Source organism: Hoplias malabaricus, chromosome 1 (assembly GCF_029633855.1).
Source record: "Hoplias malabaricus isolate fHopMal1 chromosome 1, fHopMal1.hap1, whole genome shotgun sequence".
Classification (NCBI taxonomy): domain Eukaryota; kingdom Metazoa; phylum Chordata; class Actinopteri; order Characiformes; family Erythrinidae; genus Hoplias; species Hoplias malabaricus.
The window spans coordinates 59,639,421-59,663,121 of NC_089800.1; the positions used below are offsets into that span (position 1 = coordinate 59,639,421).

At 39.8% G+C, this 23,701-nt stretch overlaps 1 protein-coding gene across 6 annotated transcripts in view; it reads right to left on the minus strand.

The window, feature by feature from the left end:
- Positions 1-23,701, minus strand: part of syne1b (spectrin repeat containing, nuclear envelope 1b) — an 86,134-nt gene that overhangs the window by 24,996 nt on the left and 37,437 nt on the right. For all 6 annotated transcript variants that reach the window (XM_066668932.1, XM_066668891.1, XM_066668899.1 and 3 more), the window contains exons 51-96: positions 23,008-23,317; positions 22,371-22,535; positions 21,836-22,192; positions 20,929-21,065; positions 20,604-20,781; positions 20,295-20,477; positions 19,982-20,125; positions 19,194-19,349; positions 18,537-18,701; positions 18,282-18,454; positions 17,956-18,109; positions 17,625-17,768; positions 17,376-17,540; positions 16,873-17,190; positions 16,597-16,752; positions 16,332-16,502; positions 15,848-16,174; positions 15,426-15,578; positions 14,521-14,688; positions 14,179-14,355; positions 13,919-14,065; positions 13,585-13,710; positions 13,320-13,496; positions 11,895-12,160; positions 9,629-11,789; positions 9,193-9,530; positions 8,646-8,790; positions 8,336-8,554; positions 7,961-8,229; positions 7,664-7,829; positions 7,395-7,550; positions 7,006-7,158; positions 6,732-6,914; positions 6,421-6,558; positions 6,095-6,280; positions 5,446-5,568; positions 5,160-5,342; positions 4,554-4,697; positions 4,160-4,321; positions 3,786-3,926; positions 3,393-3,512; positions 3,139-3,300; positions 2,775-2,969; positions 1,951-2,112; positions 1,003-1,194; positions 130-261 (exon numbers count right to left, since the gene is read on the minus strand). In XM_066668932.1, the coding sequence (XP_066525029.1) occupies positions 130-261; positions 1,003-1,194; positions 1,951-2,112; positions 2,775-2,969; positions 3,139-3,300; positions 3,393-3,512; positions 3,786-3,926; positions 4,160-4,321; positions 4,554-4,697; positions 5,160-5,342; positions 5,446-5,568; positions 6,095-6,280; positions 6,421-6,558; positions 6,732-6,914; positions 7,006-7,158; positions 7,395-7,550; positions 7,664-7,829; positions 7,961-8,229; positions 8,336-8,554; positions 8,646-8,790; positions 9,193-9,530; positions 9,629-11,789; positions 11,895-12,160; positions 13,320-13,496; positions 13,585-13,710; positions 13,919-14,065; positions 14,179-14,355; positions 14,521-14,688; positions 15,426-15,578; positions 15,848-16,174; positions 16,332-16,502; positions 16,597-16,752; positions 16,873-17,190; positions 17,376-17,540; positions 17,625-17,768; positions 17,956-18,109; positions 18,282-18,454; positions 18,537-18,701; positions 19,194-19,349; positions 19,982-20,125; positions 20,295-20,477; positions 20,604-20,781; positions 20,929-21,065; positions 21,836-22,192; positions 22,371-22,535; positions 23,008-23,317 (10,447 nt within the window). The remainder of the gene's footprint in view (positions 1-129; positions 262-1,002; positions 1,195-1,950; positions 2,113-2,774; positions 2,970-3,138; positions 3,301-3,392; positions 3,513-3,785; positions 3,927-4,159; positions 4,322-4,553; positions 4,698-5,159; positions 5,343-5,445; positions 5,569-6,094; positions 6,281-6,420; positions 6,559-6,731; positions 6,915-7,005; positions 7,159-7,394; positions 7,551-7,663; positions 7,830-7,960; positions 8,230-8,335; positions 8,555-8,645; positions 8,791-9,192; positions 9,531-9,628; positions 11,790-11,894; positions 12,161-13,319; positions 13,497-13,584; positions 13,711-13,918; positions 14,066-14,178; positions 14,356-14,520; positions 14,689-15,425; positions 15,579-15,847; positions 16,175-16,331; positions 16,503-16,596; positions 16,753-16,872; positions 17,191-17,375; positions 17,541-17,624; positions 17,769-17,955; positions 18,110-18,281; positions 18,455-18,536; positions 18,702-19,193; positions 19,350-19,981; positions 20,126-20,294; positions 20,478-20,603; positions 20,782-20,928; positions 21,066-21,835; positions 22,193-22,370; positions 22,536-23,007; positions 23,318-23,701) is intronic.

The window sequence follows — 23,701 nt, forward strand, 5'->3', positions numbered from 1 at the left end:
TTCTCATACTGAGGTGATTCATTAAAAAACTGTACTTGATTAATAAATGCAAATCTAACATATGTACTCTGAAGAAAATCCTATGGGATCTGGTGGAAAGGCTTTATCATAACAGAAGCACTACTATACCTTCTGTTTCTGGAGGGTGTCCTGGTGCTGCAAGCTCCGCGTGGAGCGGGCCTGGGCCAGCCAGTCCTGCACATTCGGACTCTGAGACAGACTGGAGTCCGATTCACTGTCAGATTGCTCCTGAAGCGAGCCCTATTAAAAATAGAAAAACTGGGAATCACATTTTTTGTGTATCAGACACAAAAATACTTTCACCAGAGTTGTCCAACAGGTGTTGTGACGAATGTAGAATGAAACATTCTGATAGTGAATCAGATTAGTTTTTGAAGTTGCTCAGACTAAATCATAAAAGACAGGAAAGTCTTTCACTTGATGATCTCTTTGATCATTGCTGATCTTTAGCATGCAGAATAGAGAAATTGAAATTAAAAGGCTAGTTTTTCCACCACATTCACTAAAGAAATCTCAAATACTTTAAATTTCAATTGTACAAAAAAGGATAGCACAAAAGTTCAGTTACTGAATGTAGCAGAAATGAATACATCCATTACATTTAGTATCTGCCATTTCAGCTCTTCCCATGCTAGGGTAGCCTGCAGGACAAATGAGGGCATGTTTTTGTTTGTTTTATGGAGTAATGGAGGTGTTTCCAAAGGGTTTTGTTGCAATTTTATGAATAATCAAGGAGTACACATGAATAAAAATTAAAAATTAACTTCTTAAATCTAATGTAAAATAAAGTGATTTCACTTAAGACAATCGCTAGGTATCATTTTGCTAAAATGACTAATATGCAGTGTCAAGGCATTTCTGTAAAAAAGCAGACAGCATACACTCAATAGACAGCACACATTTAGAGTTTCTGACAAATGTTCTGAATAAATGTTGCCTGTATTATATGAATTATAGGATTGTGGTTGCATTGGGACCTACCTGGATATTGATCTGTTTGTCCTGGAGCATCCGTTGCAGTTCCAGCAGGCTTCCTTTTAAGATACGCACTTTCCTGGCTAGCTGGTCAGCCTCTTCCCTGGTCTCAGGTCGTCCCTCCAGCAGCAGTGTCTCACTGTGCATGGAGAGTTCCGAAAGAGCCAGCACCTTCTCTTCAATCTCCAGCAGCATATTCTGCAGCAGCAACAAGAGAGAGGCCAGCTCAAACATGGCTGACAGAAAGGGCCAAGAGCTGCAGCTAGACGTGTCTGAGTACTGCATTGGCTGCACTCATCCTAGGCTCCTATCTACCACACTTTGAGTACAGCTCATTAATCTTAATCCTTCACGTACCATGTTCACAATACACATCCATGCCTTAGAGTGACGGAGCAATGTAACATAGTAGTGCTACTTTCACTGGGTTTGTTTTTAGTGTGTTTTACAGAGTTGACAAAATGTCAGTCTAGCTAAGAACTAACACTGTTGTCCCGCTGAGGATCCTGTCAGTTTGTAACCTCCAGCCACTCCCTACAAGGTAGGTACAGGTCCTCCCACACTTAGCTAGCCAATAAGCAGCAACATGCAACATGTTTATGAAAGTAGGGCTGACCATATCTGCTGCCAGCACCAATCCAATGCTGCAGGAATCTGCTAATCACCTGAAAGCCATCACAACCACCAGTGACCATTACACTGCTTAATCTGCTTAAAGCTGGTGCTACAGCAGCTTAGGAACGTAACCATCTGAGTATCCTGAGGACTTTTAATGTGACCGTTGTTTTAGTTCTTTTATTCTGCAAAGAACTGTAGAAATATGCATGATATATGAAAAAAATATGTAAAAAATAAAATAAAAAAATAAAGTGAATTACTTAATTGTGCTGCATATTGATTATTTTTGTCAGTAGGATCTCTGTAATAAATGTGACCAGTAGAAGACGCTCTAACCTGACAGTGTGAGAGCTCCTCATCCATATCTGTGTCCTGAGGGGTGGAGCTGAGTGTGCTACGTCTACTCAGGAGCCATTGGTCGAGTTCGTTCACCTGACTGAGGTAGCTTTGTAAAGCCTGCTCATGCTGCTGCTTCTCTAGACGATCTCTTAGACGCTCCTGTATAGGAATAAAGCAAAAAACTAATTGCATATACATTTTTTGTCTTTACTCTACTATTACACCAAGGGTCCATATTGAGCCTTTGCTGGTGGCCCAGTAATCTCATTTAAGTCTGCCAGAGGTGGCATATGCACAATCATTTTGGTGCACCCGGTAAAATTTCAGATTTAGCTTTCCACAGAGAACACACTATTTAGATGCAAAGCACTTAATGGAACTGACTGGCAGCTTGTACCTCACTGACATATGCTCACTGCTATTTCAGTGCTTTTCATCCATCACACCATGTGTTTCTCTGTTCTTGTTAACAGACAATTGCTGTTTATTTGCTAAAATTACCATGTACTGTGGAACCGCTGTTGAGTTTATTGTTAGTCCAGTATGTTAATTTTAATAAATTAAAGTTTGTACTCCATAAAATATGTGAAAATGTCATCAAACAGAGGCGATTATTAATTTTTTTATGAATGCGTAAAAATATGGAACATCATTTTCTATGTGTAATAAGATTTAAGATTTGTATATTGCTACACAACAAATCCAACAGTGTCAAATTAACACTATTAATGTTAAATTAACATCAAGAGTGTTAAAGAGTGTTAGATTTTAAAAGTGTTAATGTTACTGTTGTTATCCAAATTGGTAGATTTTGAGAGTACCTCCAGAAGTTGCTGTTTTCCAGAGGCTTTCATGTGGATGGTGGCCATGCGCTCAGACAGTACTGTGAGAGTGGACTGCATGGCTAGTTGGTCAGCTGTGTCAGAGTCCAGTGTGTCAGAGATCAGTTCTTCTGCAAAGCTGGACTGAAGCTCATCTATGTCATTCTGCAACCGCGAAACGTCCTCCATCAGACTCTGGAAAAATAGAGATGACAGGAATAATACTTCATAAGGAACACAAGTTTGGGTTGTAGCAGTAATAACCAACATTATTAAGATACTAATAACATTAATAGCAATACATGTTATTTGCTATAAATGTCATATGCGTGGAATTGGGAATGTATTCTGACAAATTTCTCACCTGATGCAGGATCAACTGTCTGTCTGGGCTCAGGTCAGACAGAGGAGGCTCATTTAATTTGCCCTCCATAGACTCCATCTTTGTTGAAATGGACTGCAAGGAGCCTTGGTATCTCTGCTGCCTCTCTAGGGCCTCATAAAGTGTTCTTTGTTTTTCACTGATCTGAGACAGAGATGAGATCCAATTTAAATTGTGATGTACAGTGTAATGTTGAAAAGCAACCACAACTATTGGTCTTTGTGTATATCACATACCACATTTTTCAAAGACTCCCAAGAACGCTGAAGGTCATCCAGATTAGCTACAGATTCCAGGGTTGGATCATACAGCTCCTGTATGGGAGCTCTTGTGAGGGTGGCTTGGCCCATTGACAACTAAAGCGAGAAAGTGATGAAGAAATGATTAACACCCACTTTCTGCAATACAGAAATACTGAGAAAACACTTGCTAATATATAAAGGCAAAACCTAAATAACGTAACACCAGAAGTGTCATGATGGGAAACAGTTCGGCAGGACTGAGTCTGACTCTTAAATCAAAAGGTTAGTTCAAGGGTCAAGTTGAGCTAAATCAAAATATTTTAAAATTTTCACTGCAGCAACAGTTTCCAGACCCCAGCAGGAAAATACTCTGCCCTTGTAGAGTACCTTGCTAAGTGAGGCCTCAGTGTTAGTGATAGGAGAAGGGGAGCGACAGAAAGCAGGAGAAGAAATCTCACTGCTGGTGCCCTCCTCTCCAGACTCCTCAGTGACAGGAGACAGGAGGGTGTGACTGCGACCAGCTGTCATCTGATACCATCACAGGCAAGGGAGTTAAAAGAAGAAAGAAGAAGGGAGTAAATATATGTTAATATTAATCATTCAATTTCATCTGGTAAGTAAGGAGGCGGAAATAACTAAAGTTCAGTAAATCTGGAATTTTTCAAAGTACATCACACACATTATCTGTCAGTGCAGACAAGACAGATTACAATTTGCTGTAGAGTGTACAACAACGCCAAGACAAATAAACTTTTACTCACCGTAACTGTAGAGGGGTTGGCTTGTGCAGCATCAGTAATGCCCTCTGTATCACTCACTGTCAGCAGCATAGTGGCATGCTTGGCTTTTACTGTCAACATCTTACATTTAGAGTTCAGAGATGCAATTTGTTCTTGATAGCCTTTGATTTTCTGTGCCAATTCCTGTTTAAGAAATTTATTTCAATAAATGTCCTTGTTCAATTCACAGCATCAAATCAAATGTATTTATTTTTATAGCCCTTTTTTGTCACAAAGCAGCTTTACAGAATTAGTCATCAGAACAAGAGATACCAATGTGAAGAAGTCAAAGTAAGCAAACCTGAGTAATCCATTACTAAGTAGTGTGCAAGTTCCAAATCTGTTTTTTTCTTTATCTTTTCTAGTGCTTGCTTACCTCATGGTGGTGTATCTGTGCCTGTAGCTCCTGGATGTTGTTAGTGGGAACAGGGCGATCCTGGATGACTCGATGAGCATCCTCAATCAGGTTCTGCAGATGCTTCACTTCTTGCTCATACTGCTCATACTGTACCACTGCCTCCTGACAGGGGACGAAAGGTTGTGAATTACCATGCTACCCAGCCTTATGCCAAATATTTGGACATGCACATGCCTTGTAAGGTCTGACTTTATCAAAAAAGCCTGTGTGTAACTCAATCCACTGTCTTAATCAAAGGACCAAAAGATGTGGTTGGCCTGGATGAAACTGAACCAAGGTCTGGTTTGTGTGAAAATACATTTTTGTGTATGTGTTTTGGACTTTAAGACAAATTACAGGAAGATAAGGCAGTATAAATGACAGAAATGAATGTAACTAGGTGATTTACTCACTGCCTTCACATAGAACAGAACATATCAAACCAAATTTATACAATCCAACAAAACACAAACCTAGTTTTGGACCTTGAAAATGCCCCTCAGTATCTTAACTCTGCTGTTGCTACATCTGAATACCAAGGCTTCAGCATAAAACTTTAGAAACTCCACCTACTGTTGCTCCTACCTGTAGAATGTTGCACTGCTGAATGGCAGTGTGTTGTAGCTGGCTTGCTTCCTGCTGGAGGCTGTGGGCCGTGCGGCAAATAGACAGGCTCATCACTGCCTCCTCAGGCACACGAAGAGCACTCTGACACAGTTGAACTGCCTGCACCTGCTGCTTAAAGCTCTCCATGTCAGATAGCAGACGCTGCAAAACAACACCAAGTTCCACAGTCAATAATCTCCACCAGGATAAACGTCACTTACATATGAAAGATATAATCTTAGACCGCATTGGAGGGAAATGTTACCTGTCTCTGAGCCAGTTGCTCTTTGAGGCTTAGTCGAGCCAGTTCAGGAGAAGTTAAAGTGGCTTGTACCTGGTCTAGAGCCACATGTAGAGCTTTAACTTCTCCCTCAAACTTCTCCATGTCCTAAACAACAGAATCCAACAGATCATTATAAGCTATCACAAATTGAAAACAATATATTATTTATATAGTTTAGTTATCTTTATTAACTTTTGTATACTGTATGGAACAGGAGAGGGCTGAAAAAAATAAATTGCAATTTATATATATATATATATATAAATTGCAATTTTAGGCTCAGATATATAGCTATGTAAAATATACCAGAGATTATGAGATTTAAAATGCTATTTATCTGAGCAGTAAGTGTTTATTTGCTAAAAAATAAACAAACAAACAACAAATGCCCAACATTACAATTAAACCAAATAACATTATTCCAGTAAGTGTGATGTTCTGTGTGTGAATGTGTTGGTTTAACTTTTTCCAAATCTCTCCTTGTGGCAGTATTATTTGAGGTTGTCATCCAATACCTAGTTTTACCTGTTAATTAATATTTTTTTACATATAATAATGTTGTTGTCTTCTCATGTGCAAAAAGATTCTAAATATTTTAGTGACAACAAAAAAAAAATTGAAGCCACATTACCTTAGCAGCTTCCTGTAGGCTCTGCAAGCGTGACCTGATAGCCTGCTCAAGTTCCGCTGTTTGTCTGCTCAGATCAGCCACCTGTTGACCCATAGCTTCCACCTGCAGAGCCTCAGACAACAGCTCCACCTTCTCATGCATCGACTCCAGATCCCCATGAAGTTCTCTTGATTCACGCAATACAGACTGCAAGACATGTTCAGTAGATCGACAGATCACATTATTACTAATAGTAACTATTACATAAAAAATACTATATAAAAAATAAATAAACAAATAACCCATAAAGAGGGTCTTTGTAAAAATTAATCTGTGACATTGCTGACCTGGTACATTCTAATCTGGTCCTGCAAATGAGAGGAGGAGTTCCAGATTATGCTTGCCTTAACCAGGCTTCTGGCTCGCTCTATCCACTTTACTATAAATTCCAGCATCTCGTTGTACTCATCTAAATGTGCATCAGCCTGTTAAACAGAGAGTAAAATTTATCACAATAATATTTTTTCCGGAGGAAACATAATTGCATACATTTCTTATGTCTGATTTTATTCAAGCTTGATTATATGTGCTTTTTATATGTTACAAAACACAAATATAAAACATATTTAATCTAATGTCTATATAATGCCCAGATTACCTTCTTTAGCCAGAGTGTCCTATACTCAGCCAGACGGAGAGTGTGGTGGTGGATCTCTCCTAACTTAACAAGAGCATCAGCAAGTTGTTTGGCTAAAAGTGGATTACGCCGACCAAAGTCCTGCACAGCAGCATCCAGCTCAGCAAGTGTCATACCACAGGATTCTAGTTCATTACAGAAACCCTATTAAAAACAAGGATTAACAGACAATATTAGTAGTCAATCAGATTTACAAATCGAGAATGAAAATAATGCGCAAAAGCAAACAACATACTCTGGTTTCTTCTTTGGCTTGATTAATGTCAGTGGCCTTTTCTTTCAATGTTGTTGAAATGGTTTTCATTTTTTCAGACACATTATGGATCCTGGAATTAAATTCCTCTTTAATAACTCTGGTCTTCTGAATGTCTCTTTCCTTGGCTTGGACCTTGATGAATAAAGTGGAACAGTTTAACCATAAAGTTACATCATAGTAGTAACAGAATATTAATCAGATGTTAAAAATGTTATACCACAACTTCACAACATAAACATTGCAGGGTAAGTTGAAAAAAAAATCAAAAAAACATATAAAAAATGAATTATATATAACAAAAATTCAATTACAACAACAACCAAAGCATTCCAAGCTATAATGAAAGCTCCTTGAGATGGATGATCTACCTGATCTTCAATTGAGCCCAGTGCCAGCGAAACCTCAGCCAGCTGCATGGAGATTTCTGATGGCAAGATGGTGTACAAGTCCAGATACTTGCTCTGCTGTTGCTCTGCAATCTTGTCCACATTCTGCCGATGTGCAATTAGTTCTCCATGCATTAACTAAAGGAAACGAAAAAATCCTACATTTTAGAATTAAAAAAAATAAAAGTTTATAGAAAAGTGAAAAAGTATGAAGTAAGAGTCAACATTTGAGACATAAACTAAAAAATCACCTCCAGCTCTTGCGTTAATATGTCCAGATCAGCAGTGGGGTTAAGCAAGAGCTCTCTGGAATCCTGGATCCAGCTTTTCACTAGACTTAGCCCTCTCTCTACATCCTCTCTGTCTTTCAGTTCCTGATTAACTCGGGACCTACCTGTCCTGGACTTATGCAGGAGACTAGGAAAGACAAAGATCAAACCATTAATAAAATACCTAACTGCTGCAAACCAATTGTAGGGCAAAACGATTAACTCATTTTCAACTGATTGACAGGAAAAAGTATTTGGTAAATGGTATAAGAGTTATACCATTCAAACTGATCTTGCACAGCTTTGATCTCCTTTAGACTGGGCAGTTGGTCAAGGTCAGCAGTTGGTACTGCTACTTCTATATCATGTAGGAGGCTGAGGGCATACTGCCGCAGAAGTGTAAGGGATGACAGCTCTCTCTCCAAGTCCTGAGTGACCATATCATGCTGCTCCAGATGAGACTGGAGTGTGGCTTTAGAGGCTTTTTCTACAGTGCATTCAGGAACACGATTCTTTAGATCTTCAACCACAGCCCTTACTTTCATCATCTAAAAAAATAGCAAAGTGAATATGGCGTCTGTAAACAAGGCACAGTAAAGAAATGCTATGTTAACAATAAGTTAATAACAACCAGTATCCTTTAGCTGAGGGTACCTTTTCTCTGAAAGTACTCCACTCATGTGCTGTATCCTCAAGCACTCTCTCTTGACCACGAGCCACGCTGCGCAACCTAGTCCAGCGCTGCCATACTGTGGTCATTGAACGGCTAATGGTGGCTTTGCTGGCATCACTGCCAATCAGCTCCAGCTGAGATGCTTGTTCCTCCAGGCCTGTCAGCTTCTCCTGGAAACCATTCACCATGGAGACCAATAACTGCAGGACAAAGAATACATTGCCAAATGGTTAAATGTTTTAATCTACATCAAAGCAAAAGACAATTTCAGAATATTCAGAATATGTTAACCTTATGACTCTTGAGTTTCTCCTCTGCCTCTTGACTAGTTGCTGCTTTGGCTGTAGAGAACTCAGTCAGTTTTTTCTCTGCCTCGTTCATCAGCTCGATGACTGTCTGCCGGGCCTCTTGGTAGGCTTTCCATTTTGCTACACAGCTAGAAGCATCATTTGAAAAATACTTGTTTATATATAATCACACATACAGCATGTTTTACAGTGTATAACCAAACTTTTATGACATTTACTGTTCTACCATTTGACATTCAAAAGGAGTTTCCCAAAAGCATGATAGTGCTAAGTATGTTGTAAACACTGCCTTAAGACTGTTAGCTCTTCGTGGCAACTGACATGACTGGCATGATAAGCTTATATATGCTCATTGTCAGGTATATTTATTAACAATGTCCTGCAGCATGGCTTACAAAAATGTCTGCTCATGCTACATTAAATATAAATTCACAACAGAACTCTTTCGTCACAAAACAGTGTTGTAATCAGATACATAATTATCAAGAAGCACAGTGTACTTTATTATTGCCTAGTGTAATGCATTGTACCTGTTCAAGACATCCTGGTGACACTGAAGCTGGTCTCTGACCTCTACTCCCCTCTGCTGAGCAGACTCTACACTCAGCCTCAGCTGTTCTTTGGCTGTGGGGTTCACCAGGTTCTCTAATTGAGGTGGGAGTGCCTCAAGCTCTTGGAGGACACTCAGGAAGTCCTGCTCAGTAGCCATTATATCCTCCTGTTGACGCAAGCATTCCTCATAGTTCTCCACATCCACACCCAAACTGGCCTGCTGCAAAAATCCTACGGCATCTTCAAGCCACTCACATGCTGCCTGCATCCGTGAATGGTACTTCTGGCACAAGGCCAGGGCTTGCTCTAATGTGATCTGAAAAAAGTACAGAAAAAAGATGACCAATTTAAAAAACACAACGTAACGAAGAAAAGGCTGTATGATAAAACTCTAGATCTGAATCTTAGATGTACCTGCTTAGAGCTGAGGGCTTGTTGCACGTCAGCCTCTAGTTTAGCCATTTCTTGCAAACTAGAGTCCACGTGTGGTGGGACAAGTTCATTAGCGCTGGTATATTTTTGTTTTTCCATAGTACTCAAAGCAGCCACAATCCTAAGTCGAGACTGCACTTCCTCTTGCATGATCTGCTGCTTCCTGATTTCTTCTTGGACCTTTTCAACTTTCACATCCACAATCACAGCACAGCCCAGCTCATCTCTGATCTGCTGAAGCCAAGTCAAAGTGTGCTTTACTTCAGTTTCAAAGTCCTTACTCTGCACAAACCTGTTTTCACACTCTACTATCAACTCCCCAACAGCTGACTGTAGGGATTGGAGTTCCTCCTGCCAGGATATCACTCGCTGCCTGGAGGCCTCATGGCCAGCTGGGTCCATGTGGGTAGCAAGGTTTCCCATCTGCTCCATGAGTCTGGAGAGGTGAGAACTGGCACCCTGAAGACTGGCAGCGAGGGCATGGTAATTCTTCAATCTTTCTTCAGCTGACTGAGTCTCAGCATTGACTTTGACAAGTTGTTCCTTAGTTGCTTTCAACTCAGAGTCAACTTGCATGGCCATGGCTTGGTGGTCCTCAAACGATTCCAAAGTGTCATCAAGGTGTTCTACTTTCTGTTCTATAAGTCTCTTGAGACCATTATAAAGGCTAACTAACTGAGTCATTTCCTCTGGCTGCCAGGGTTGACCAGTGCTACGAAAGCCTTCTTTTTTCTGGTTGAGCTCACTGACTGCATGGCCAAGATTTGTCAACTCCTCAAGCAGGGCTTTATAATCACGCTGCAAATTAATTACTTCTTCTGTCTGTAAAGCAACAGGTTGAGTACCAAGAGTGTGGAACTGTTCCTCCAGCTCTTTTAATGCTTTGTGAGTCACATCAATAAAGGAGGCATATTCCTGACGTGCAAGAATTGCTTGCTGTATTTTCTCCTGTTTTTCTTTGGCTAGTGCCAGGATGTTGTTGTACTGTTGTGGAAGAGCGTTAAGTTTTTCATCTAAGTAGCAATGGTCAACCTCACTAAGTGTGGGTAAGATATCTTGCCCTGCTCTTTGGACAATCAGCAGGAGATTCTCATATTCTGTTGCTTGATCTAGAATTTGTTGGTATTTTGCAAGCTGTGCACTTAGTTCTGCATCTCCATTCATGAGGTTAATTTCAGGAAATGTAACAATATCTGCTTGCTTCAACCATTGGCATATCTTCTCTAAATCGGCCTTGAAGTATTTTCTAGATACCAGTACTTTCTCCAGATCATGTAGTCTTTGACTGCACTTTTGCAAGGCTACCTCAAAAATATTTTGCAATTCCTGTAGCTTGGTTAACATTTCTAATTTCTCTTCCTCAGAAGCACCTTTCATCAGATCCCTTCCTTGGGACCACAGAGAAGTTAACTCACTCTGATAAGCTCTCAAACTGCTTTGGATATTTCTGCAAGTCCTCACCTGCTTAGCTAAGTCGTCTGGTAACAGAGCTATGTAATCGTCAGCCTGTGCCTTCTTCTCATTCTGCTGAACCCAAGTAATTGCCTGGGTCACAGCAAGCAAGAACTGGGTCCTCTCTGTAAAAGCCTTACTAAGGTGTTTCCTTCTCTGGGCCACTTTAATACTCAATGACTCTACCTCAGCCTTGGTCTCCGAAATGAGCTGCTGGAGCCGTTGCCTTTCGTTGAGACCTAAGTGTGCTAAAACTCTGTCTGCATCACTCATTGCCTGGGAAAGCAGCAGCTGTTTTGCTTCAAGCTCACTGCAGATGCTGAGATGGTCAAAGAGGAAGCTCTGTGCCAATTCTGGCGGTGGGCTCATTTTCATAGCCTCAGAAAGAGCAGGCTGCTGTTCCTCAGCCCATTCTCTTGCCTCTTTCAGCCTCGCTTCAACTTGGCTCATGTCCTCAAGTGTCAGGATAGAGTCCTGGATCTTCCTCTCAATGAGGCTTTCTAGATGAGCCCATCGCTGTTCAAAGTGGCTGATCTGTTCTTTGACTAGCTCTTTGTCATCCAGATTTAAGTAATACATCACTTTCTGCTTCTGGTCTTTTAGGTCATCAAGAGTGCTCTTCTTTTCTTTGAGGGCAACTGACAGTTTCCGGAGAGCCTCCAAATGCTCAGTTGAACTCTCAGCATCCGTTCTAAAACATTCATAGTAGAACAATTAGATACTGAAAGTTATTTTACACTAAACCTTACTATCACAAAACAAATCGTTTTTTTTTAACAGAGGCTTAACAGTCTACCTTGCTAGGTTGTCCCACTCTTTGGAAACCTGTTCAAACAGGGCTTCTATGGCACTGATGCAGTCATGGTACTCCCTTGTTCTCAGCAGATCCTTTTCCCTCTGGGCCTGTAGCTTGTTGGCCTGATGGCACAGCTCTAGCCATGTATGACTCAGACGATTAATCTCTTCATGTTCAGGACAATCTCTTCCTTCTGTAAGTTTACTCACGTTCTCTGTCATCTTAGTCAAAACACTTCGCTTGCTTTGGAGCTGATGGCCAAATTCCTGTTAAACAAATGCATTAATATAATTAAATGCATGACATCATATAAAGTATAGATTAGTATAAATAATAGACCCTTTTATAATGCATATAATCGCTGTCAGATTGAACACATATATCTCCATTTTTGGGGGGATTTTTAGTTTAATATATCATTTGAACACAGCATTTGAACGTCATTCACATTGTGTGAAAATTCCACGACTAATGGGCTAATAGAAATACAAACAATGCCCAGAAAAAATGTTCACACGGTCATTTTAATATAATGTTATTAATAGTGACACAAAATCTGCTGTTGGAATTTACATGTAGCAATAATTGTGAGTTGAAACTCATTGTGAGGCTTTTATTTATAGGCCTTAATATCTAATGATAGGATTGATCTATTGTTGTATTTGACCTCTGAATATATTGTCGTGGGCGGTCACACAGCTCCAGGAACCTGGAGGTTGTGGGTTCGATTCCCGCTCCGGGTGACTGTCTGTGAGGAGTTGGTGTGTTCTCCCCGTGTCCGCGTGGGTTTCCTCCGGGTGCTCCGGTTTCCTCCCACAGTCCAAAAACACATGTTGCAGGTGGATTGGCGACTCGAAAGTGTCCGTAGGTGTGAGTGAATGTGTGTGTGTCTGTGTTGCCCTGTGAAGGACTGGCGTCCAGGGTGTATTCCTGCCTTGCGCCCGATGATTCCAGGTAGGCTCTGGACCCCCCCCTAAGTTGGATAAGCGGTTACAGATAATGGATGGATATATTGTCGTAACTTCCTTGATTTACTTTAAAGCTTTTGTAGGAAACCAACAGGTTAAGATATATATAACTTCAGGAATCAGGATTTATTTTCTATGTTAGTAAGATACATAAAGCCAAACTCTTTGATTGGTTCAGGAGCTGGACAGAAGATCTTACATGACATATGTACAATACATTCTAGAGCTTCCATATCTCCCTTTTTTGCATTAACTAATTATGCAATATAGAGCTGGCCAGGGAACAAGAGATGAGAAATAGTTAACATTAAAATATAGTTTAGTATAATATAGGATGGTATAATATAGTATTAATTTCCCATTCCTTTCAAACCCAGTAAGCTCTGACTTTCCCCAAAGTCACTGTCCAATTAATAATGCATGTTAAAAATTATATAGCACAAATGGAGGCTCTTACTTTGGCTTGATCCAGCATGTTTTCTGCAATCTTGGGCTCTAGTTCAGCAGGTCTCCTAGAAAGGCTTTGTAATTGTTGTTCAAAATCTTGGAAGAGTGTAGAAAGCTCCTGCTTTTGTTCTTTTATCTCCCTCCAGTTTTCTGAAAGATGTTGTGCTCTAGACATCCTTTCTTCAATCTGTTATTATACATCAAATGTTATGAAAGAACAATGTTAGCTTACTGTAAGCTGCTGAACATATTTAGTCCAAGCTGTGAAAACCCACCATGGTTTTGATCTGCTGAATCTTGGCAGCTGTGGCTCTGACAGATTCATCTGATAAGTCACACACTGAGCAAACGAGATCAAGATAGGTACTGGCCTGCTCCTGCAGAGCCCTGAAGTGTTTCACCTACAAAAAATAAATAATTTAAGAAGTATTATATCTCTTAAATCTTGAAAAGGTACTGTTTCTTGCAATGTTGAACAACATATAGATAAATGTAAGTAAAGCAAAGCAGAAAACCATCTTTTATATTGACCTAACTATTTCCATATCTGTGCATCCAATAAACTTTTCAGAAAATGTTGAAGTCCTATGTTGAAATCTTTCATTTCACCTGTTTCAGTGCTTCCTGAAGGCCAAAGGGGGTCTGAGAATGCAGCTGTATCTCCTCCTGGACAGTGGAGAGCCAGGTCTCACATTGCTGGATAGTGTCCTGATGACTGACATGCTTCTGTAGCTCTCGGTCAAGACTCTGATACACCTGATGAAGTATAGGTTCACTATTTAGCTATAAGTACTCAAAATATTTATGAGTATAATTAACCATAATATCTAGAATATGGTAAATACAGTGGAAAGATCAGAGATGCTGACCCGCTGAGCTGTGCTGCAGATAGCTGAATAGCTGTCTTTGGTTCCTTGCTGGTGAGCTTGAATTTGCTGGCTGATCTTGACTTGAACTTGCTCTGAACAGGAACTGACAAGACCATCTCCTTTCTCTTTTAAACTTGTCAAGCGTTCTTCAAAGCTCGCAATCTCCTCCATTATTGCCTGGAAGGAGAGTGAAATAAAGTTAAGCTAATATGAACATTAATGAAAACATTGTAAATCCAGACCAGAAAGTGATATGAGGGAAATACATTAAGGTTTTTGGCAAAAAACCTGAAAATAGTCACCATTATATGGTCACTCACATAAATATAATGGAATACACACCTTGTGTCTTGCAAGCTGCTGTGTGGCCATCTCTAGATTGCCACTTTGCATAGAGTCAGAGGTGACCAGTCTGCTAGACATTTGTAGCAGCCATTTCTCCACCTCTTGTAGTTCAATGTTATAGCCTTCATGTTCTTTAACCCCTTCCACCAACTTCTGTACATGATCCTGCAAACAAAACAACCCAAGCACTTTATAATATCCAATTCTCCTTTATGACCGTTAGCTGTGAACTGTAAGTGTGACATGAAGACATTGAACTTCTTGCATGAGTTGAGAAACAAACAAGGTCAAGCAATGAAAAAAAATTTGCCACAGCTAATATATAAAGCATTTTAAATACATGCACACTAAAAATGTGCTCTAAATGTTTTATCACAAACTTTAAACAGCTTGGCACATATTCAGCCAGTGTGTCTGACACTGCTTGGCACATTTTGAAGAAATACATAAGCTACTCCTCCAGTTTGGGAGAAAAAAAAGTTAGGCCCTTTGGTCTCTGCTGAAACAGCATTTATATTTCTGGTTATTATCCTCAGGAATATAAAATATATTGATTGAATAAACAGCCTTGTTATTTGTCCTGTTAAAAATCAATATGGGCTGAAACTCTGCTTTTATTTTTTCCTGTGATAAGCCAAAATGTATAACACAGCAAAAGTGTCACCTGTGTTAGAGTTAGTATAGGAAGCAACAAGTTTATGTATAAGATATTGTAGAGATTTGCATTGCAATATAAACTGTTGTACAAAGAATTACTGATTCTTACATCATATCTTTGTGAATTTGAACACCTCTGGTGTCAGTGAGAATGACAAACACTGATAGCAGAACTGTGCTTCTCGGAATGTTTCAGGCTAAGTTACACTATTAAAAAAAAATTTAGAACATTCTCAGAAAAATACCTTGGCTGTGTTGCATAGATCTTGGTAATCAGTTTGCAGCTTGGTCATGTTCTCATTGATAGTGGGGTCATGGACAATCTCCAGCAGAGCTTCTCCTTTCTCAGTGACAGACTTTACAGCTGGCTCATGAGATTGCACAGTTTGCTGAATTGTCTGTAAATATAAAAAATGACTAAAATTAACTTTTTTTTCCATCAGTAATGCACATGCATATTCCTAAGTACCAGTGCTATGGCAGCCCCACCTTGTATCATCTAATGCATCTTTTCAACAGGTTGTAAAAACCTATTGATAAGATAAATTAGGAATGCTATGCATTTGAGAACGCCATGAGAAACCTAAGTAAATTAAATGTTCCAGATAAATTAAAAAAAAATTGCTAACAAGAAATTTGCAGTATATAAAGTCTGTTGTATATGTACCTTGTATTTGGCTAACTGTGCCTTTTTTTGGTAGAGTTCTGCTTTAAGTTCCACAGGGGAGGCCAGCAGAGATTTGGTCTCTGTAAGCCACTGGCTCTGAGCCTTATACTTGTCTAGAAAATCTTTAGAGAGCTGGATGCACTTCTCCTGAGCACTAAGTTCAGCCCGAAGGTCCCCTATTAGCTCATCCAACTGGGAGAGGCGTGTATTGATTTCCTCTTGCAGCTGTTTAGCTTCAGATTCCTCCAGATAGGCCATGGCCCTTTCAGTCTTCTCTCGCATGGTTTTCAGGAAGGTGTGACCAAGCTCCATGTCACCTTGCAAGGCCTGAGTTATCAAAATGGAGAGAGCAGAAATGAGAATATCTAAATATTTTGTAATACTTTGAAAGCTGTTTATACAAAGACATAAAAACTCTGAGGGTGAAGAGCAAATGAATAGATGGTTTATGTTGTTGAAGGAAGTGTCAGCACTCTTTGTGTACCTCTAGTTTTTTCATTTTCCGCTCCATGGCAACACGGTCAACAACATCAATACTAATGGCCACACTGCTGAAATTCTTCTGGGCAGTGCTCAGCCAGTCAGAAAAGGTGCTGAAGACACTTTGGGCTTCTTCAATGCCAGACACTTCTTCCTTCAGCTGTTTGATAGTATCCTAAATCACAATGGAATTGTTAGCATATGTACCCTATTGGAAATGTACCATACTGATGTGTACAAAAACAAGTGTTTGTGTACATTGACTATACCATTAGGTGAAGTAACAGGGCATGGTAACGTGAAGTAAGCTGTGTAGCCCTTGTGCTGACTCGACTGCTGATGTGAGTCTCCTCCAAGACCTGCTGGGCCAAATCACTTAAACCCTCTATCTCCTCCTGATAGGCCAGTACCTCCTCATGCCACCCCTATACAATACAATGAACACTGCTTTCAGACCTTTTTGACCATATATTACATACCTATAGTACCATACTGTATTCAATAATTCTTCGCAAAAAGTTGGTATTTCCAACGCCTCCACAAACCTTCAGCAGCTGTAGCTGTGCCTCCTTGGTCGCTCTATCAGAGCGCCTGCAGCTACGTAGCTGGCCTTTGCTCTCCATACCCTTCAGCCAGTTATCAAGCCGATGGAACTTCTGTTCAATCTGCCGAAGCTTGGCTAGTGCACTATTCAGGTGGGATCTGGTATCACCCAATCTGGTCTGATAACTTCCCCACTCCTGCTGTACAGTTTCCAAAGTGCGGTCTTCCAACTGGGGCGTTCCCCAAGAAACAACCTGCTCACGGCTTAACAATAGCGTGTTGAGAAGAGCCTGTCCCTCTGTGCAGTGCACTTGCAGCTCCTATAAATGACAAAAATACATTAGATTATGCTACAAACCTATTCTACCATAATAACTTCCTATATTTGCTGCCAACAGAACTAGAAAGCCCTATGATTGGTATAATAAAATTTCTGTCTACACTAAATAACCATCCATATGCATTGAATTAAATGTAAAAGCAACTCTATGGTTTATATTCAAACCTGAAGCTTCTGTAGAGTTTCTTCCAGGGTGTCAACATCCCCCTCCAGCTGTGTGTAGCAGCTGAGCTTTTCCTGCTGCTGCTCCAGCCAGTCCTTAAACTCATGCAAACAGCGCTGGTACTCTTGATGGGCCAGGACCAGTTCCTCTGCCTTAAACACTGCCACCTAATAAACAGGAAGACAAATTTGATTTACAAATAGTATAAGATTCTCCAATAAATATACTTTAAAATATACATGCAAGTGTACCTGGGCCCTCTCTTTAACAGCATTATACCGCTCCTGCAAGTCTTGAATCTCTAGCTGGGTGACATAGTGCTCAGCCATGCTGGAACCTTTCATGGAAATGGTGTCGAGGACAGAGCTATGACTCAGCACTTCCTCATACAACAACTAAAATAAAGAAACATTGTTTAACAAAAGAGTCACACATTTTTAACTTCTTTTCAGAATGCATATTAGCATGTTTTTTTTTCAAATATAGAAGATGTAAAACTGAATGAGCAGCAGTTCTCTGACTGGCTATATATATGATGTTGATTGCTGCTTCATTGCCAACATATTGACAGTATGATCATACCTTGGCTTTGCCCAGGTTGGCAGTTTTATCTCTCATTTCAGAACACTGCTTGTCTGTGGAGTTAAGACCCTCCTCCACACGCTCAATCCAGCTCACAAACTGCTGCACATCCTCCTGATAACTGGTCCACTGTGAAAGAGCTCCCTCCAACTGGCTGTGAGATTACAAATACAACAGCTTTCTTTGGAGCAGAAAGAAACATTCTTGCACATTTTATTAAGAGCTAAAGTATAAATCGCTGTAAACTCCCAATATAATGCAATGTCTCTTGGCAAAATGTATAGGCAGGCAGAAGTTATAGGAGGTTACCACCACAGTATACTGACCTCTTGCATTGAATGGATGCAGACAAAAGGGCATCCCAAGAGTCTTTCAGGTCCTGGATCTGTTTGCGGACCAGAGGAACCCCCTCAGCTGATGTGTTCCTCTGCACAGACTCACCTCTAGTCACCAGCATCTTCAGCTGGATCTCCTTCTCCTGGCGAGCTGTAAGCAGGGCCTAAGGCAAGACCAAAATAACCAAGTCAGCACAGTCTCTGCATGAGGGAGCATGCTTATAACACTCTTTCTTATAAGTATACCTCAAGTTTGATCATTCTGCTGTCCAAAACATTTTTATCTGCTGTTGGAGTGCAATATGTCTGCAGCATGTGACTGGTATCTGCCACCCAGTTCTGTAGCTCCTTCAAACTCTGAGAGAAAAGCTGGTGCTCTGACACTATTCTTTCAATTCTGGAGGATTTTTCCTGTTGGATAGGCATAGAATATGGCAGTAAATATCACATCTAATACATGGACTGCAAAAAGAGAATCACAGGGTTGGATTTTGTAACCGTATTTAACCTGACAGTTAATCATCTACTGAATTAAACACCTGAACTAAAATGTTAAAACTGTTAAAAAGACAGATTTGTTTCATTTCTTCTGAAATAGAAGTGTATAGTTAATCTTTGTGAGTCAATTTATTAATTAGTAGTTAGGCTTGCAAAAAAACAGACTTACTTCACCCTATATATGTACACTGTGAGGGGAAAAAAACTCTTAATGTCATATTGCTTTATATAACCAACAAAAAAAAACATTAATACTACATTATAGAATATACATCCGTATAACACTGAAATACTGAAAAAATGGGGAAATGTCAGCTTTAGACATCTTTGTTTAGTTCAAAATATAACAGTCTAGCCTTCCAAGCAGCAACAGGGTCGTGCGGGCAACAGGAAGGCTGGCATTACCTTTGTCAAGTTGCTTAAAGCTAGGTAGTGAGCGGAGAGCTGCGAGACGCGGTGCACAAAGCCCTTTCCGGCCGTGTGTCCGTCCCACAGCTGCTGGGCCTTTTCTCTCAGCCTGCTCAGCTGAACCTCCTGAGAGGCCAACTCTTCAAGCACTGACTGTAAACGCACAGGCACATTAGCACAAGCACAAGCTCAGGTCACAACACAAGGGTTCTTCACCTGCATTAGTATGACTGAGGTTAACATGACAACATGAAAGCAAGCTCAAAGACTGGTTAGTACTATAGCCACATTGTAGCAGAATGACACACAGCTTGCAGCAGCAATGATTAAGGCCTTAAGCAAAAGCCGGTGATGTACTATGGATACTTGAAATGTATTAAGTATTAGTATTGAATTATTATTATTAGCTTATCCTTATTTTACACTGTATTTACCATTTTTGACAATTGTAGTTTGATATAACAGAGTGAACCAGAGGCTGTGCCTCATGATGCCAGGTATGTTGGACAAAAATTAATTTCACAAAATGGAAAAATAAAATATGGGTTGTTAAGAGTTGAAAATATTAAGGCATGTGAATGCATTAAGTAACTAAAATTTAGGCTTTACAGATGGAAAGTTTGTGTGTTTGACTGATGCATGTACTAAAATGGGTAAAAAACTATTTAGAAATTATAAATGTTTTCATTAATAAAACACTAACATAAAACAATAAATAATTATACTATTTAGCAGTGAAAGATGTGTGTATTTGAATGGTAGTGACAGCCTCTCATTAGCCATACCTGGAGCCTCTGGAGTTCATGTTTCTTGGCTGGGAGGTCATGCAGCCGACTGCTGCTCTCTTGCACTGCTGCCTCTGTCTCATTCAACCAATCCTGCAGCGGTTCCACACTTGCCTCAAAGTCCCTCATCTGAGCCTGCAGGTTCTGTACATGTTTATTTATAATTATTAGTATAATAACTTCTTATACTAATCTGACAGATGTCACTACTTTTATTTACATATTATACACACCTTTAATGCATTAAAAAATTATTATTATTTAGAATGTTATTGTTGGAAAATAGTAAAAGCTAAAAATTCAGGAATCATACTTGTAAAGCAGTTTCTCTCTGGTGTAGGTTTGTCATTAGTGTCTTCCAGTCTTCTCTGGCACTGTTTACTTTAGCTCGTACAGTCTCTATTCTGTCTTTAGCAGCAATGCTGATCAACAGGTCTCCATTTGCTGCCACTATATTCAGCTTCCCATGTCCTTGCTCTCTGTCACTTAGGAAGTCCTTCACATCATCACAAGTTAAAACAGCACAGTTAACTTTATACACAGTTATATATTGCACCCCAACCATGAATTGGATAAGCGGATAGGTAATGAATGAACAGATGAATGAATAAACATATTGTACCTGGATCTTCTGTAGACTAGATGAAGCCTCACTGAGGTTTTGAGGAACATCAAAACACTTGGCAGTGTTAATTTTAGCATTAACCAGCCATTGCTGAAAGTCTCGATAAGCTGCCCTGAACTTCTGCTCCAGCAGCTTCTCTTTTCCATGGCATTCCCGAGATGCCTGCAGGCTGAGACTGCAGAAGAAAACATAGTTTGAACTAACATACGACAAAATCTTTACTCAAGTACAAAACAAGCACAACCAGCTCATTAGCCAATACAATAAGTGCTATTTATAAAGATTATGAATGTAGAAATAAGCTTTATAAAGTTGTATTTACCTGTTATAGTCTTTGATGAGGGCAGACACTCTCTCAGACTGTGTTCCCAGGTCTCTGGAGAAACGGCACAGGTCATTCAACTGCGACTTTAGACTGTCTGACATGGGCTCCATGTTGAGTAGTGCTTCCTGAGTGTCCTAATTCAAAACAACATAATGATTTTTGTCAGATGTTACACTAGGGCTGTTTATATGCAGCCTAACTAAACCTGAGAGTCATATATATGTAAACATGTAATAGGTTAGTATAGTTACTGTTAGAAGAGGTTGATTTGGTAAAGAAAAGGTAATATTTAGTAAATATATATTTTTTTGCAAAATATATTTTAATTATTTTATATTTAATTAAATGTTGCATTTTCTGCCAAATATTGTAAACGTAAATAAGTATAATTAGTAAACTTTATCATTGTGCTAATATGTACATCAAAAACCATATTTAAATGTGTTCCCTGTAAAGCATGTGTTAACATTATCTTATTTGCTTCAATCAGGTGAAGAGCTTTGTATAAAGTATGATGTAAACTCTGGAATAATCTTCCAAATAATGTTTGGGACTCATAGTCACTCCAAAGTCAACATATTATTATTCCTATCATCACTACTATGATTATATTAGTGCTCCTGAGCATAACAACAGACGTATGTGGTAATGCTGTGACATTAAACAATTACTTATAAGCGGTGTTGACCAGAGAAGGATGGGTTCTATATGTGAGTCTTGGCTACTCTCAAGGTTTCTGCCTCCAGGTTTGAGGAAGTTTTCATTGCCATTGTCACCTTTGGCTCACCTGGGGTTTTAATTTTTATATCTTAGCTGTCCAGCTAAAACCACATTCTACATTTTAGCTGTTTGCATTGTGTTCACATTTTGCAGTGGTTACAAAATTCTGCAATGTGCACATTACCTTGGCAATCTGCCAACCCTGAACAGCCTCCTCACTGGTGTTCATGGCTTCCACTTTCTGCAGAGTGTCACGCCAGTCACTTAACTTCCCACTGAAGTCCTGCAGGTCCTGCTCCAGCTGTGCAGCCAAACTGTTGAATTCTTGCTCCGAGCTGGCCATCTGACCCAGTGTAGCCTCCAGGCCTGAGCGCACATGCTTAGCCCCACACTCCCACTGCTCCCAAGCAGACAACAGGCCAGCTTCCTCTCTCTCTAAAGCCTCGCAGCCCAAAGTGGAGGTGTGTTCCCTCGCTGCAGCCCCACAATGCTGCACCCGCACCAACCGCTCTTTTCCCTGCTTCCTGGAGTCCAGTAGCTCCTACAGTGAGACAGTGAATAACATGGAATTACATATGCTGTTTACTTCCAATAGTAAAGTCCCAATTATGCTTACAAGTAGTGTTTTCTACAATAGCAGTGAGTGAACAGATTTCATATCAAATTAAATTGCATGTGATTTATAAAACCAGGAGTGAACTATTTACTGATTTTCTTACCCGCACTTTAGAGAGCTTTTTCTGAACAGAGGCTGCATCCCCAGACATGTCAGACCAACGCTGCAGCTCCTCTTTAGCAGAAGTCAGCCAATCATTCAACTCCCTCACAGCTTCCACATACTGCTCATGCTCTTTCACTGTCTCCTCCATCTGCTGAACCTTACTCTACAGCACAGAACAGAACATATTAACATAACACTAACTTGTCCAGATTCGGATGCAAAATAAGCAATACATAGAATGTATGTGCTCCATTTGCAGTCAAGTTTATGAATACGGGTTCTGTTCTGATCATATGAAGACTATAATTAAGTAAAATGTTAATCCTATCATTATTTAATTATTTAACACTGCAAGGAACCAGAAGCATTCACGTTTTGATAACTCCTTTCAAGACTATATAATTCATTCATTCATTGACTGTAACTGCTTATCCAGTTCAGGGTAGCGGTGTGTCCGGAGCCGTAAGGTTCACTGGGCGTAAGGTAGGAACACACCCTGGAGGGGGCGTCAGTACAATACTATATAATCATGCATCTAAAATTCACAGTAGATATTAAATGAGCCATAAATATTCCTGAGTATAAAGCATTGAATAGTAAGATGAATTTTGAAGTAGAAAAGTAGTTATCTTTACTTTGATGATTGCTGTGATGTCAGAGAACTGGGTGCTGAGTTCTGCACGAGGCTCTTCAGCGAAAGTATGGTCTCCAGTTTTTTCATGAATCTCTGCAGCTTTATCTTTCAGGCGACAGAGTGCTGCTGAATGGCCTTCCACATCAGCCTGAATAGCACGCAGACGCTCCAGTAGAGAGACTTTCTCCTTTAGACCAGACTGCTGAGGGAGAGCTACTCCAATCTCCTGCTCAACAGACTCCATCCACTGCAGTAGTTGAGCCTTGCCCTCCTGAAAACTGTTCCACTGAGCCACTGTCCACTCCAGGCGACTGAGCAGCATTCATAAACAGGAGAAAGAAGCATTGAAACAACGGAATTCGTAACGGAATTTGGAAACCTGGCTATTATTAAACAGAAAAATATGTTATGCATTGATTTAATGTTCCCATACTGTGAAACTATATACAAATATACACAGTGATATTTAAGTATTTAAATTATTTTTTTAATAATGCATAATGTATATTTCAGTTGATTTGATTCAAATAAGACAGAAAAAAGATGTATTATGCAGATGCACATTGAAAGTATATATACACATTGATGAATATTGAAAGTATATAAGCTGAAAACATGCCAGTAAAAAAGTATAACTTATCCAAAGCAAAGATACTTGCACAGTAGCTCTATTATTATGAAAATATTATTATATT